At 42.0% G+C, this 14,444-nt stretch overlaps 1 protein-coding gene across 4 annotated transcripts in view; it reads left to right on the top strand.

Annotated features, from left to right (window-relative positions):
- The window catches only part of Prdm10 (PR/SET domain 10), a 105,246-nt gene that overhangs the window by 54,828 nt on the left and 35,974 nt on the right, over positions 1-14,444 (top strand). For 3 of the 4 annotated variants that reach the window (XM_055601453.1, XM_055601455.1, XM_055601452.1), the window contains exons 8-11: positions 4,514-4,586; positions 5,486-5,603; positions 9,031-9,160; positions 9,796-10,038. In XM_055601453.1, the coding sequence (XP_055457428.1) occupies positions 4,514-4,586; positions 5,486-5,603; positions 9,031-9,160; positions 9,796-10,038 (564 nt within the window). The remainder of the gene's footprint in view (positions 1-4,513; positions 4,587-5,485; positions 5,604-9,030; positions 9,161-9,795; positions 10,039-14,444) is intronic. The other variant, XM_055601454.1, reaches the window with a different exon arrangement.

The following is a 14,444-nucleotide window of genomic DNA, read 5'->3' as shown; positions in this document are numbered from 1 at the left end:
AACATCATTTCACTCACTTTCCCTCCATTTTCTGTTACCTGGGTACTGGGTATAGAACCACTGAGATGCCTTCCCAGTTTTTTTTTTTTTTTTTCTCTTTGAGAACAGCAGATAGAAAGAACTATAGGGGTAATGATGGACAAAACCAAATAACAGTAGTTAGCTATAATAAATAACCAAGGCTGGGGAGTGTGGTAGAGTACTGGCCTAGAATAGGCAGTACTCTGGGTTTGATACCGAGCACTACGAAAAGACAAAACAAGGCTGGGTGTGGTGGTGCATGCCTTTAATCTCAGTACTGGGAGGTAGAGTTCAGTGCCAGGCTGGTCTGCATAGCTAGCAGCTAGGACTACATGCTGGACCCTGCTTCAAAAAGAAAGAAAAAAAGAAACAAAGAAAGAAGGAAAGAAAGAAAGACACACTCCAATCAATCAACCAACCAACAAAAACAGAGAAAAGGAAGCAGTTGAATGGAGGAGGCCTTTGTAATACAGTTACATGTTTAGCTATGAAAGCAAAAAGAATGCTTTGCACATCCAGCCTCACTAGATGCAGCTGGAGAAATGCAGGAGTAGGCCTCAATTTGGAAGAAACAAATAGCAAAGACATGTTTAAATAATTTCTCAATAATTTAAAAATGCTTAAAGGGCTCAAGATACAGCTTGGTGTAGAATACTTGCTTACTATGTATGACATTCTGGGTTGAATCCTCAACATTGCAGAAGACAAAGATATAAACCATCAAAATATAAGTTATTATCTTTGCTAGTTTAAATTAGCAGAAATAAGTGGATAAGGTATAAAGAAAGCAAAGGTTTTAAAAAATAGACACCAAGAGCTGGTGAGGTGGCTCAGGGGTTAAAGAGGCACTTACCCTAGACCTGATGACGTGAGTTCAGTCCCTGGATCCACACGGTGGCAACATAGAACCAGCTCCTGGGAGATTTTCTTCTGACCTCTGTTGTGCACATATCCCTGCATTTGTGCATGGTGCATATACACACGTGCACGCATGCACGCACATACTTATGTATACACAAAAGAACAACAACTAAAACAGAGGCTTTGATTACAGAATTACATTACTTTATGGGATACTTATATTTCTGAATCTATAAAAAAAAAATGTTCTTGTTCAAGTAAGACAAATACCACAAAGTTAATCTGAGGAAACAGTTGTTAAAAAAAAAAAAAAAAAAAAAGGGTAGAGCTAGGTATATTGGAACATGGTAATACTGTGTTTCCTGACTCTAAGACATAACAGTATATGCTCCATTAAGAAACTTGCTGCCAGTTTTTCCATTCATAAAATCAAGAAAATGATTGTCTCATCATCATCAAAGGAGCTACTTTATATTTGATTAAAATAAAACGTAAATTATGACCCACTGGTGTATGAGTGATATGGCACAGTTAGCCCCTAATGCTTTTGTTTTTTAAGAGGGGGTCTTACTCTATAGGTCTGGCTGGCCTGGACCTCAATATGTAGCCCACACTATCTTCAATCTAACTAGGTATCTTTTTCTTCCCCCCTGCTTTTTTGAGACAGGGTTTCTCTGTGCAGCCATGGCTGTCCTAGACTTGCTTTGTAGACCAGGCTGGCCTTGAACTCACAGAGATCTGCCTGTCTCTGCCTCCCTGAGTTCTGGGATTACAGGCATGCGTCACCTCAACGTGCCCGGCTCTGACTAGCCATCTTGTCGTAGCCTTCCAATGCTGGGATTTCAGGCTATCCCACCATACTGGACACCTTGAATATTTTCAAAGTAAGTGTTATATTTTTGCTTCAGGGATATTTTCCCACATCACTGCTATCCTATTTGCAAGTCTAGACAGTGCAGTTTCCCGTTCGTCTGAATTTATTCTGAATTGAATGGTGATGGAAATTAATGAGCTTTCTGACCAAACCAGCAGGAACATTGACAGCTCTCCTTGGTGCCTTAGCAAGACCCTACGGATGTTCACCAACCTTGTGTTCCTTTGAAATTTCTCTTCTGGAGGGAAATGACGGGTTTTTGGTCTTCATTTGCATTGCTTAGCCGATGTTTACAAGTCTCGGCCAGGAGGAGCTGAGGATAGCCTAGGGCCAGGCTAGGCCTATGTAGAAGGGAGAAGCAGGCTACTAGTACCAGCTGCATTAAGGTTGGTGGGTGCTGGGCTGTGAGAAATCTTCTGATTCCTCTCAGCAAGAACAAAGTGTCCAGTTTGGGAGGGTTGCTGGGCTGTGAGAAATCTTCCGATTCCTCTCAGCAAGAACAAAGTGTCCAGTTTGGGAGGGTTGTTTGCTTTGGGGTGGTTGTTTTGTTTTCTGTGCAGCCCAGGCTAACCTAAAACTCAGCCTGCCTCACCCTCCCAAGTGCTGAAATTTTAGACATATGCACTGTGCCCAGCTGTATTCTGATTTCTGAGATGGAAAACATACATCTTGGAACTGATGGATGAGGACAGAATTCATAAGAAGAAAATGACAAATTTCATTAAATAGTAAAACCAGAGGGGCATAGTGAAAAAATTGTGGAACACAGAATCTACAAAATGTTGTTCTATAGACATCTCCTTATATAAACACACTTGAATATTTAATGCACATAAAAATTATGTGTGATTAACTCATTTATCAGTTAGTACATATTGAACTTCAGGAGTGTTTTCTACATTAAGAAGAAGCAGGCTTTCTCTGTATTTAGCAGACTTGTATCTAGAGGGGGAGGTGAAAGAAAGATGCAAAATAAAAATATCAAATAGAGTTAAGTGTCGTGGTGCAAAGAGCAAGTAACAGGACAGGGACTGAGTGGATGTGCTGCATAGGAAGGCTTGTTAAGAGGTGAACACTGAGGGTGGCAGCCTGGGAGAGGCTAACCCTCCATTCCTTGAGTCTAGCTCCAGGCTGGAAAGTTCTGGTACTGGGCATGACTGGGTAGCAGAGAGCAAACCCTCTTGGCCTGTTAGTAGATAGTGACAGGGCTGAGGTATGTGGCGATGCATTGGAGAGTTCACAGAGTTCTTTGGGGGAATCATTAAGCCTTTCAGGTTTATCATAAAATGAGAAGTCAAAATCCAGTTTCATTTTAAGAAGAACACCATGGGGCTGGAGAGATGGCTCAGTGGTTAAGAGCACTTGTTCTTGCAGAAGACCCAGACTCAATTTCCAGCAACCACAAGATAGCTCACAATCATCTCTTACTCCAGTTCTAGGGTTGTTGATAGGCTTTTCAGGCAAGGCACACATGATACGAAGACAAAATACTTATATATATAATATAAGCAGAAGAAGAAGAGGAAGAGGAGGATGCAATAAGGATTGCGAGGAAGAAGAGAGACTAGTTGAAAGGTCAGGTGATACTCTAGGTGAGAGATGTTGGCATGAGTCTGGCAGCTGAAACATTGAACAGGTAGTGTGTCACATCTAAGAACAGTCCTTGCTAAAGATTACTGAAGCAAATGGAGAAATAGAAGACACATTTGGGTTTTAAATCTGAGAACCTGTTGGGAGGTAAAACATTTAAATTTTGAGACGGGAAGGCCTGGCAGCAGTAGAGCATTCTCCTAGTACACACAAAGGGTTGCATTCCCAGCACTACAAGAACAGAATGACAGTAAAACCAACCGTTGTTGTCTAAGTATTAGGATTGAAAACTGAGCGTGGTAGTGCACACTTGTAATCCCAGTACTCAGTAGGGAGGCAGGAGGGTTAAAGTCGGAGGCCAGTCTGAGCAACTTCGTGAGGTGTTGTGTAGAAATAAAAATGTAAAAAGCTTGAGCTGTAGCTCAGTGGTGCACTGCTAGCAGAGCACGCTCAAATTCCTGGCCTCAGTCTTCAGGCCTGCATAAACCACCGAAGAGATTAGGAAACAGAGGGGTCAGAGATTCCCGGCCGTTCTCAACTACCTACTGAGTTTGAGGCCAGCCTGGGATTTAGGAGTTCTCAACATAGATTGGGTGGAAAATGGGTGTTTCGCCAGAGAAAAAATAAAACTCGGGGTTTAGACTGAGATTTGAGTAATAGTGCCATGTAGAAGTTATGTAGACAGAGCTAGAGGAGAGGAGACAGCCAGGGAGAGTGAACAGACACAGAAGCTACGGGGGTAGGAAGGAAAACCAGCCCCAGGAGAACACAGGAGCATTCTATCTAGTTCCATCTGTGGTCCCATCGTTAAGCTGAGTGACAGCATCTATGATTACAGCTATATAAAAACCCATATTTAAATGTGTGGTTTTAAAAGGCTGTTTTATTTAGGTAAAGATACTGTAAATGTAAGCCTTGTGAGTGTTTTTCAACAACAAGAACAATTTTTAAGAAGGGAGAAGAAAACAGGCAATGCATTTAGATCCTAGATGACCATCGGTCACCTGCCAGATGGGTACCGTGGGGGCTCACAGGGTGGCTGTTGTTGTTAATGGATGTGTTAATGAAACACCCAAATTGTTTTATGCAAGCAGGAGAAGCTCAGCATGCAAAGCGCAGCTGGTGACGTTGTCTGTTGGTTCTTAATGATGTCCTTGCTTCTTACAGGTGTGGTATGCTGCATCCTACGCTGAGTTCGTGAATCAGAAAATCCATGACATATCCGAAGAGGAAAGGAAAGGTGCTTGGACTTTTGCATGTACCTTTTTCACATGTCACATCTGCATTTCCCATGTCAGTATAGCTCACAAGATAGAGCAGGTTTCTCAGAGCTACACAATCTCCATTTAATCCTAGGATCAAATTACAATGACAGCTTTACGTTTCTTCCCTGGGTGCTAGAAAATAGTATTTAATATAATGAAAACCTCCTGTTATCAAATTAGAACCTTAGAGTCAGAGGGAGATTCCTATCTGGAATTAATCATATCTAAATATATAGCAAGGTAAGCACTGGCCTTGTTTTTAATGTAAATATGATTGAAGTATAATCTCCGTGCAGAGAGATACACAAATAATTAAGTGTCTACACAAATAATGAAGTGGTTACTTTTCACAGTGAACACACCTGTGCAAATCCCCAAGTGTACACATCCCCAAGTGTGTTTTAGGAGGCATCTCTGCACACTCTGGTTGGGTGTACAACTGGGAAAAGAATTGCTGCTAGGTCATGGGTTATGTATATATTCAGCCTTCGGAGAGACAGCTGGACATTTTGCTAGATTGTATTGGACATTGGCTTTTGTTGTGATAAGGTATATCCTTCATTATGAAACTTTGAAGTTTTATAACTTCTGAAACTGGAAGTTATCTAAGGTTGTGTCTTTCTTACAGATTTTTCTGTTTATCGAGGGGGATATGGGTCTTTTGATGTCTTTCTTACATGAATGCTTTAGAAAAAAATGACTTCAAAATAACGTCTCTGCCAAACTTTAGCCTTTGATTTTATAACAAGAAATTAATGCAAATAGCAGCTACTGTGTACAGTGAGATAAGAATGGTGGAGGTAGCAGGAGTTGTATCTCCCTGGCGTCTGTCGCTCACCAGCCGTAAGTTATGATTTCTCTTCCATGGTCACAGTTCTTCGAGAGCAAGAGAAGAATTGGCCCTGCTATGAGTGCAATCGCCGCTTTATCAGCTCAGAGCAGCTGCAGCAGCACCTCAATTCTCATGACGAGAAACTAGATGTGTTTACCAGGTGGGCATATGAGTCAATGGCGCACAGGCTTGGTTTTAATGGTTCAAAAATCATCTGTGGATGATGCGTGACACACACACACACACACAGAAAATGTATACATACGTACACAGATGCATGTATGTACAGGTAATCAGGTGGGATGTTGAATACCTTGGGAAATGTTTTCTTTTTTACTATTTACTTTTTTTTTTCCAGAATAACCTGTACCTGTATTGAGAGATTTTTTTTTTTTTACTCTGGTTAGCCCTCCTTTCACTAGATTCTGAATTAGGATATTTTAAACTATAAACTATTTTTATTTTACATCAATGGGCGCTTTACCTGAGTGCATGTCTGTGCACCATATGTGTGCATTGGTCGAGTCCAGAAGAGGGTGTCAGATCCCCTGGAACTGGAGTTACAGACCATTATTAGCAGCCATATGGATGTTGCGGATTGAACCTGGGTCTCTGGAAGAGCAGTCAATATTCTTAAGCACTGCGCCATCGCTCCAGGCCCCTGAATTGAGAATTCTTAAGATAGCATATACATTTGAAGTAATATGCATCGCTGATTTTCATGCTTTTCTGAGCATTATGGTTTCTTCATGAGAGTAAACTATATGCTTAATTCCACTATATAAAGAAGAGACAGAGGAGAGCCATGTAGGATGGAGTAGGCAGGAGCCAGGTCAGATTTGGTTTATGGGAGATGGTACAAAATTTAAACTTTAAGTGTGACAGATAGTCTTTAAGAAGGCCTGATCAGAGAAAGTTGTGATGGTGGGTTTTCAGAAGACCATTCTGGATAAAAATGAGAATGTCAGTCCAGCCCATAGTAGGGTAAGAATGAAGGTGGAGTCTTGGTTGAAGCTATTCAGCAGGTCAAGTGGAGAATTAGACTAGAGAAGGGTGGTAGTAATGGAACAGGCCCTCTTCTATAAGATTTGGAAGATAGGCACTGCCGTAAGACCACATTTAGGAAAATGGGAAAGAAGATGTTCTAGGGAGGAACCATGCATTTGCTTGCAACATTGAATGCCCACCTTGGGTTCATGGTCACTAAATAGGAAAGAGACCACCACAGCAAGTATGTGTGTTGTTTTCCAGCCAGGAGAGTACTAGTAGAGAGAGGACAGGAAGCTCAATATCACAGGCTTGCAGTTTAATTACACACATCAACAGGGAAAATAAGGAAACAGCAATAGGTGTGGGGATCAAAAGCAAATAGTGTGATTATAATGACAGTCCTGGGGGCCCTGCTGTGGAAGAAGAAAGGACAGGGCTGGAAGTGGGCACTGGATGCTGAATCCACGTACTAGAGGGAGTGATCTGGAGAGTGAAAAGATAATTACTGGTGGACAGTGCATGGATTAGGGGTAATGGAGTTTTATACTGAAGATGACAAAGGCTAGGCTAAGGCCACAGGAATAAATATTTTGGATAGGGACAGCACAATGAGATTCAAGTCACTCATGTCTGACTATCCCTGAAAGCGTATACATGGCTTCATTATGGCCTTTTTATACTACATCATGACTTCTGGTTTGCATGCCTCTAGTCTGCTAGATTCCTGAGGGAAAGAACTGTCACATGTCATGATGTCTCCAATGCTTAGCATAGTGTCTGACACACAGGTAAAATGCTCACTAGCTAATAACAAGCAACTATTGAGTTTTAGGTGTAATAATGGCATTGTGTCGTTATATTCATGCATGCATATGTAGAGTTGTTAAGCTTCAGGGGTGTTTACTGAGGTTTTTACAGGTAAAGGATGCCTACAATTTCATGGGTAATCTGTGGAGAGGTTGTAGGGATATAGATAGCATAAGATTGGTCATAAGTAAGTCTTAAAATTGAGTATGATTATATTGGCTCATTATTCTTTTCTCTCCATTTGCCTATATTCAGAATTTTCCATAATAAAGAATCTTTTAAAAGTTCCTGGAGTCCAGGTGAGGTGTTGGGTGCCTGTAGTCACAGGTCAGTTGGAGACAGAGGCAGGACAATCCCTTCAGCTCAGGAGTTTGGGGCCAGCCTGGGCAATGTAGTAAGACCCCATCTTAGACAAAAGCAAATAGAAAAAAAAATTCTGGAATATACATATTTGTTAAGTAACTGTGTGGAAGAGTGAAGCATGATTCGATTGATATTACATGCACCCCACAGACATGTTAGCTCTTCATTGCTATGACAAAATAAATAAGAAAGTAATTCAAGGGAGGGGGGAGGATTACTTTGTTCATAGTTTCAATCTTCTGTGGTGAAAAGGGCATGGCAGAGCAGAGCTGTTTACCTCGTTATGCCAGAGAGCAGCAAAGGACACCTGTGCTAGTGGCTCACCCAGAACGTTGATAGTGGCTTTTTAGAACATTGATCCCCAGTATGTGGGATGGGGCCATCTGGGCAGCTCTCTTCCACTTAGTAAACCGTCTCTGGAAACAGTCATACACACAAAGCAAAGGTATGCTTTGCTAACTTCCTGGGTGCTTCTCAGTCTAGTCAGGTTGACAGTCAAGGCAAGCCGTCGCACAAGTCTTCCAAAATAAATGTGTGATGTTCTTTCTGAATCTGCCTGCCCCACTTCCTGCCTTAGCCAGAGCCTCACACATGCTGGGCAAGTGCTCTACTGCTGACTATAATGCAATCTCAATCTCCCTGCCCATCTCCTCCTCCCTCCCCCTTTCCTCCTTCTCTCTCTCCTAGTTCTCCCTTTCCCCTTCTCCTCCTTGCCTTTCCTCATTGTTTTGAGGTAAGGTGTGATGTGTTTCAGGCTGGCCTTGCTATGTGGCTGAGGGTAATCTTGAACTTCTGATCTTTCTGCTTTTACTTCCTGAGTGTTGGAATTACAAGTGTGTGCTACCACACCTGGCATATGCAATCCTGGGAGTGCTAGGCAAGCACTCTACCAACTGAGCGACATTCCTAGCCCAAGAGTCTCATCTGATAGAGATGTTTTGTGTATTTGTAACAGTTAAAGGGGACTATTTTAATTTGTAGTTACTTAGCCTGTTGTGAAACAGTTGAATTAGAATTTGAGTGTCTAGAAAGCTGTGGAAAAAAAGACTGTTATTTGAATTTAGCCACATTTCTGGGAACCAAAACAAAGGAAAAAGAATGGGCTGAATCCTGGGAGGAGCCATGGGCCAAGCATGTCCTGTCCTATTTGCATTTCTTACCTTTTTCAAAAGCGAAGTGTTGTCAGTGTTTTGTATTTTTATATCTCTTATTTTCCCCTAATAATATTATGACATCTCTGGGCTGTAGAGAAAAGACCAAATGTAGAAAGCACACATTAGCAAAACAGTGGTTTCCATCTAAGAAAAGAACCAGGGGAAGTGATGAAGTGAGAGGAACTCAAAATCTGGTACTTGTAAGAGCTACTTAGGGAATAATGCTACGGATGCCATGTGATGACTGTTTATAATCCAGTCTCTTGTCCCCAGAACAAGAGGCAGAGGAAGGGGTCGAGGCAAGAGGAGATTTGGCCCCGGCAGGCGGCCTGGGCGTCCTCCAAAATTTATCCGCTTGGAAATCACCAGTGAAAATGGGGAAAAGAGTGACGATGGGACACAGGTACTGGGGGTCAAAGGAGCTCCTTTTTAGATGCTTGTTTTGGGGGAGTATTCAATTCAGCTGTGCCTAGATTAAGATACCTTTCTGATGTTTATAATCCTGTCTTATTAGAGTGTTGTCCTGTTAACTAAAGCGGTATTGCAGCAGGACAAAAAAACATATTTCAAGTGCTACTTACAATACAAATTTAACTTTGCTGTGCTAGAGATTTGAAACTGACTGAGGTAGTCTAGGGAGAGCTTTACTTAATTAACTTAAAACATTAGAATGATTGCTATTCCAGAAACATGGTACCAATTTTCTTGTTCTGTGACCAGGGATATCTTACAGTTTCTGCGTTCTGCATGCATTTACCTGAAAACTTCCTTAGAGGGAGAGTATTATTTGCAGCTCCTTAATGCTAATCTTTTTTCTTTTTAAAGTCATATATCTGTGGTAGGTGGCATGTTCCATAGCTACTCAGGAGGTGAGGTGGAAGGATTGCTTGAGCCTAGGAGTTTGTGTCCAGCCTAAAAAATGTAGTAAGACCCTATCGCTGAAATAAATGAATAGCACTGATTTTAAGTTTGAGCAAATAACCCCTGTATGCCCTTTATATAGAAAGGGAGGTAATTTCTGGTGTTTGCAAAATTCAGGACATGCTGCATTTCCCCACAAAGGAGCAGTTTGATGAGGGTGAACCAGCTGCTCTGAATGGACTGGATCAGCCAGAACAAGCATCCATTCCAATCCCTCAGCTGCCACAGGAGACCCCGTCTTCTCTGGAGCAGGAACCGGAAACTCATACTTTGCACCTGCAGCCACAGCAAGAAGAGAGCCTAGTGCCTACCCAGACCACTTTGACAGCGGATGACATGCGCAGAGCCAAACGCATTCGAGTAAGTGGGAAAGCACACACTCCCTGGCTGACCAGTTACCTTCCTCTTCTTGGACAGCCCTGAGGGCATTGTGTCCCATCCTGTTGACCACTTTCCTAGAAATCTTGCATCTAGGCTTTATATCATCTTACCTTCAAAGAGTGCTTTTCTCAGTGACTCTGTTCGTGGCAAACTGATGGCTGTTCTAGAGTCAGTCAACGTAGTTATGACACACAGAGGCCTGGATTTGGGCAGATCATGGGCTAGTATACTTAAAATACAACAGCTCCCTATATTTTTGAATTCAAAGTTTTAAAATATTTTTTAATATTTTTTTTTTCTTTTTGGTGCTGTAGATTGAACCAAAGGCCCCACACAGGCTAAGCAGGGGCTCCTCCCCCAAGCTATACTTCCCAACCCAAAATATTTATCTTTCTAGCTATTCTAATCTGTGCCTAATCATAGCTCTCAAGGATATTATGGGTAACTACCTGTGGTTATTTGTGGTTTCCAAGGGAGACCAGCAAGTGTCCCTGAGAAGGGCCCTGTCTCAGTTAACGTGGCAGGTTCAGGTACACGCCTGGCACAGCTTACCGCAGAGCTCTACATCAGGAGCTGCTCAGCGTGGCACTTGTGTGCTCTGGCTTTAGACTGTGCATCTGCAGAGGTCCTCTGGCTTCCATTTCCAACATGGTTCTTGTCTTATTTTGTAGGCTGCATTTGAGGCTGAGTTAGGAACTGCAAGTGGGTGTAAATGGGAAGCAGAATGGTTTTGTGTGTTGTCTGTGTCCACAGAAAGTAATGATTTATGATATAAACCCATGTTTATGGCAGCTAGTGTGCAAAAAGGTTTGTTGATACTTGACTTGTACATAAAATACACACACACACACACACACACACACACACACACAACTTTCTAGCCTTTAAAATTTCTAGATAGATGGTTATGCTAGCTTAGGTTTGTTTTTGGTCTTTTCTTCTTTCTTTCTAACGGTAATTAGTCAAGGCATTCAAGGTGTGCCTCGGAGATAGGTATAGTGACTCCTGGCTTGGGGTCTTTCGGCAGAGATTGGGTGTGTTACCTCTTTTGGTCTGCTTGTAGGCTAGAAGGGACCTTAATGATACAGTTCATTTAACAGTACATTCCTATGTTCTTAGTCACATGACAGCCTCAAAGGGCTCTGAAAACTGTTTGCTATCCTTTATGAGGGTCCTGTGATCAAAATACATACAGCCTTCAGCTCTCTCTGTATAACTTAAAGAATTTCATAAATACAGGCCCAGAGGAGAAACTGTGTGAACAAATGTCTTCTTATCCATCACTATCTGTTTCTTCCAAGTCTGCACTTGTCCTCTTGCCCAGCTACTATCTGTTACCTGTGCCTTACCAAGCTCCCTCCATTTAACTGTTTTACAGAGAAAACAGAAATAAAAACAAACCAAAGCTTATACCTGTAGTCAGGCTGGAATGCACAAGCTTAGTTTAGCTATTTGTGCACTTCGGTTTTTAAGAGGTGGGGTACAGATTCCAGCACAAGATTCCTTGCATCAGAGTGAAAGCCACTCTGTAGCTCTTGGAGGTCAATCTTAGTTGACCTGTCTTGTTTTTTTTTTTTTTCCTCTCACACATTCTCAAAAGTAGGGCTATATATTTTTTCATCTTTTTTATTCAGATTGGTAATGACCAACTGAAGGGAAGTCTTCCAATCCAATTGGTAATGTAACTATTTTTCTCTCCTCTAATGCTGCCTGCTCAGTTGGAGCTGCAGGTAGGTTTGTTTCCTGTGTTTCACATACCAGAATGTCATTTAAGTGTTTGCTGACCTGCTGTTCTTTGCATCCTGTGCGTAGCAAACTCAGATGGAAAACACAATTTTGATGCCCCTGTATTTACAGTGCAAATTAATGAATGATGAGAATTGAATAAATTGTGGGCTGGAGATTCTTTCTGTTCAAACAAAGGCTAGGAGCAAGTGATCTCCATGGCGACTTCCAGCTCTGAAACAGTTTCAGTGATGTGTGCTGTGGTGCCGGACTCGGACTGCATGTTCAGCAGTGTCTGGGCAACCAACAGAGCCTGGGGCTCTGGGGGCTAATTGTCTAATAAGGAGCCAGTGCCAACAGAAAGCTGTTTGCAGTTCTCTGTCAAATATACAAGTGCAGTCCATGGCTGCTCTGAGAACTGAGAAGAACAAAAGGCTGAGTATAGGGAAGTCAGGAAATAATAGTAGCTAGAGGAGTCAGGCACTTTGAAAACTGTATCTTGTGGGAGGTGGATAACACCATAGGAAGACAGCCGTAGGATGAGAGTCCCAGGCATGAGATGTGCTTGGCGTCGTTATGGGACAGCACAGCTAGTATCTTGACCCTGGGTTGGGTGTCAGGTGAGGGAGAGTGAGGTATGTTGGGCAAGGTTAGTCCACCCAAGGCTTTGAAAGCTGGGTGCATGACACACTGAAGAATTCCTAGTTCTTTTTGTTGTTGTTGTTGTTGTTTTTAAATACAACCAAAACCCACCAAACAAGCTGAGTCATTTCTCATTTTTCTTTAGTCTCAGGATAAGAATAGTATGAAAATGAGTCAATAATGTGGGTTCCCTTAGCTATTAATTTCAAACTTTAAAAACAGTTTACAAACAAAGACTCTTCTCAGAATTCACTGTCATGCAATAGCATTTAGATGGAGCCTACTACTTTGGCATCTCTAGAGTAGCTAATGCCCCATGCAGTGTGGTGGCACTGGGTAAGGGAGTTAAGGGGTTAGAGGACCCATACTAAATCTGTGCGCAGCCTCCCTGTGTGGGATTATTATTATTTTTTTTTTCTAGAAGTGGCTGTGTACAAGAGAAGCTACCTTAGAGCAGAACCAGCTTGCCAGTGGGTCTAAGGTCGGGTAGACCAGTCCTCACTACCTTGTAACACGAATGCCATTAGCTCAAATAAAAACAGGCCAGTTTTTGAGCATCCGGACAGTGTTCAGGGTTCCACAGAAGTGACACGGATGATAAGAATTGCAATAGAACTAAGGATAGGGAGCCAGGTGGCTGCTCTGTTAAAATCAAGTGTCTGAGGGGACTCATGCTAATCAGAAATGACAGGAGGCTGAGGAGCATGATGGAGAAAGACAAAGCTGAGTTCTGAATTAGCACCAGGAAAAAAGAACTCCCGTGGGATCACCCCACCATTGTTCGGCAGCTCAAACTTGACCAAGGTTGGATCAAAGGAGTGGTTCGTAATGTCAGACATGCTCTAAATCCCGAATCTTCACTGACCCTTAGGAGAGCATCTGTTTTTCTGGCGTCCTTCTACATGTTTCTGAAAGTAGAGGGAAATAGGAAGAGCCTTTTTGCCAAGTGTGCGTCAGAATAAAGTGAAAAGATTAGATTGCCGTCAAGCAGCTTGAGGAAATGAAAGCAACTGTGGCTGATTCACAAAAGATGTGTTCTTCAGGAGCTTTGTGGATATTGTAGAAAAGAACCTAGGAATCATTTTAGAGTTTATTTGAAATACTTTTTATTAATTTTCAAACCAATATTGAGACTTTCTGTGACTAAGTCATTTATTAAGGGATCTAGATACAAAAAGGAATAAAATGTGTGCCATTCCCATCCCTTAAGCTGCCCCAGTCAACTTAAAAAGACAACAGAATTGTTGTTTACCACTCAACGTAAATGACCAGGTAGCGCTTTAAATACCTCTCCTAGGCTTGTTGAAGAAGCCTGGAGAGAGAGTTTCCTAGTATGTGAATTGGACCATGTTCAGAAATTTCTGTGAATCAAAAATAAATATTTTGCCTTCCCCCATGATTATTTCATATTAAATTTAAGTTTCAAGGTGCTTCCAATAAGCAATTAAAATACACACTGACCACCATATTTTCTTCATTGCACAAATAATGCGTGGCGATCCCTATTAGCCTTTCAGGACTCTTCCTTACAGCTGCCCAGGCATACTTATTCACAGGTGTGTTCTGAAGAGCTTCCCTACCATAAAGCCATCTCAACCTTTGCCCTCTGTCCTTTGAGGAACTTCAGAATGAGTCTTCCTTGTGGCACAACTAAGTATTGATTCTTTGGTCAAAGGTATTTGTGGGGATTTGCTCTTGGTGGAATGCCAGTTGTTTGTTCAGCAGCTATGACAGAATCCACTAAGTATTTTCTTTGGCTTGGAGTCTGTGTGAAAATTGCATGCAGTTACAAGACAGCTAACCAGCCACAGAAGGACAATCTGTCCTGAAAAGGAAAAAGCCGAATTGACCTGTTTAGACTGAAAGCACAGCAGGGAGCATAGCTTTGTCCAGAACTGAGCACATACTGTGGGAACTTGTCCTTCACATTCTCTAAGAACCGAAATACATATATTCCATGTATGATGTGTTCACGTCATGCCCCATGAACAAATACATTCACATAACTCTTCATTTCC

This window comes from Psammomys obesus, unplaced genomic scaffold (assembly GCF_907164565.1).
Source record: "Psammomys obesus unplaced genomic scaffold, mPsaObe1.curated_primary_1811, whole genome shotgun sequence".
NCBI classification, from domain to species: domain Eukaryota; kingdom Metazoa; phylum Chordata; class Mammalia; order Rodentia; family Muridae; genus Psammomys; species Psammomys obesus.
The sequence above is the reverse complement of the archived record's forward strand: the minus strand, read 5'-3'. Positions and strand labels throughout refer to the sequence as shown.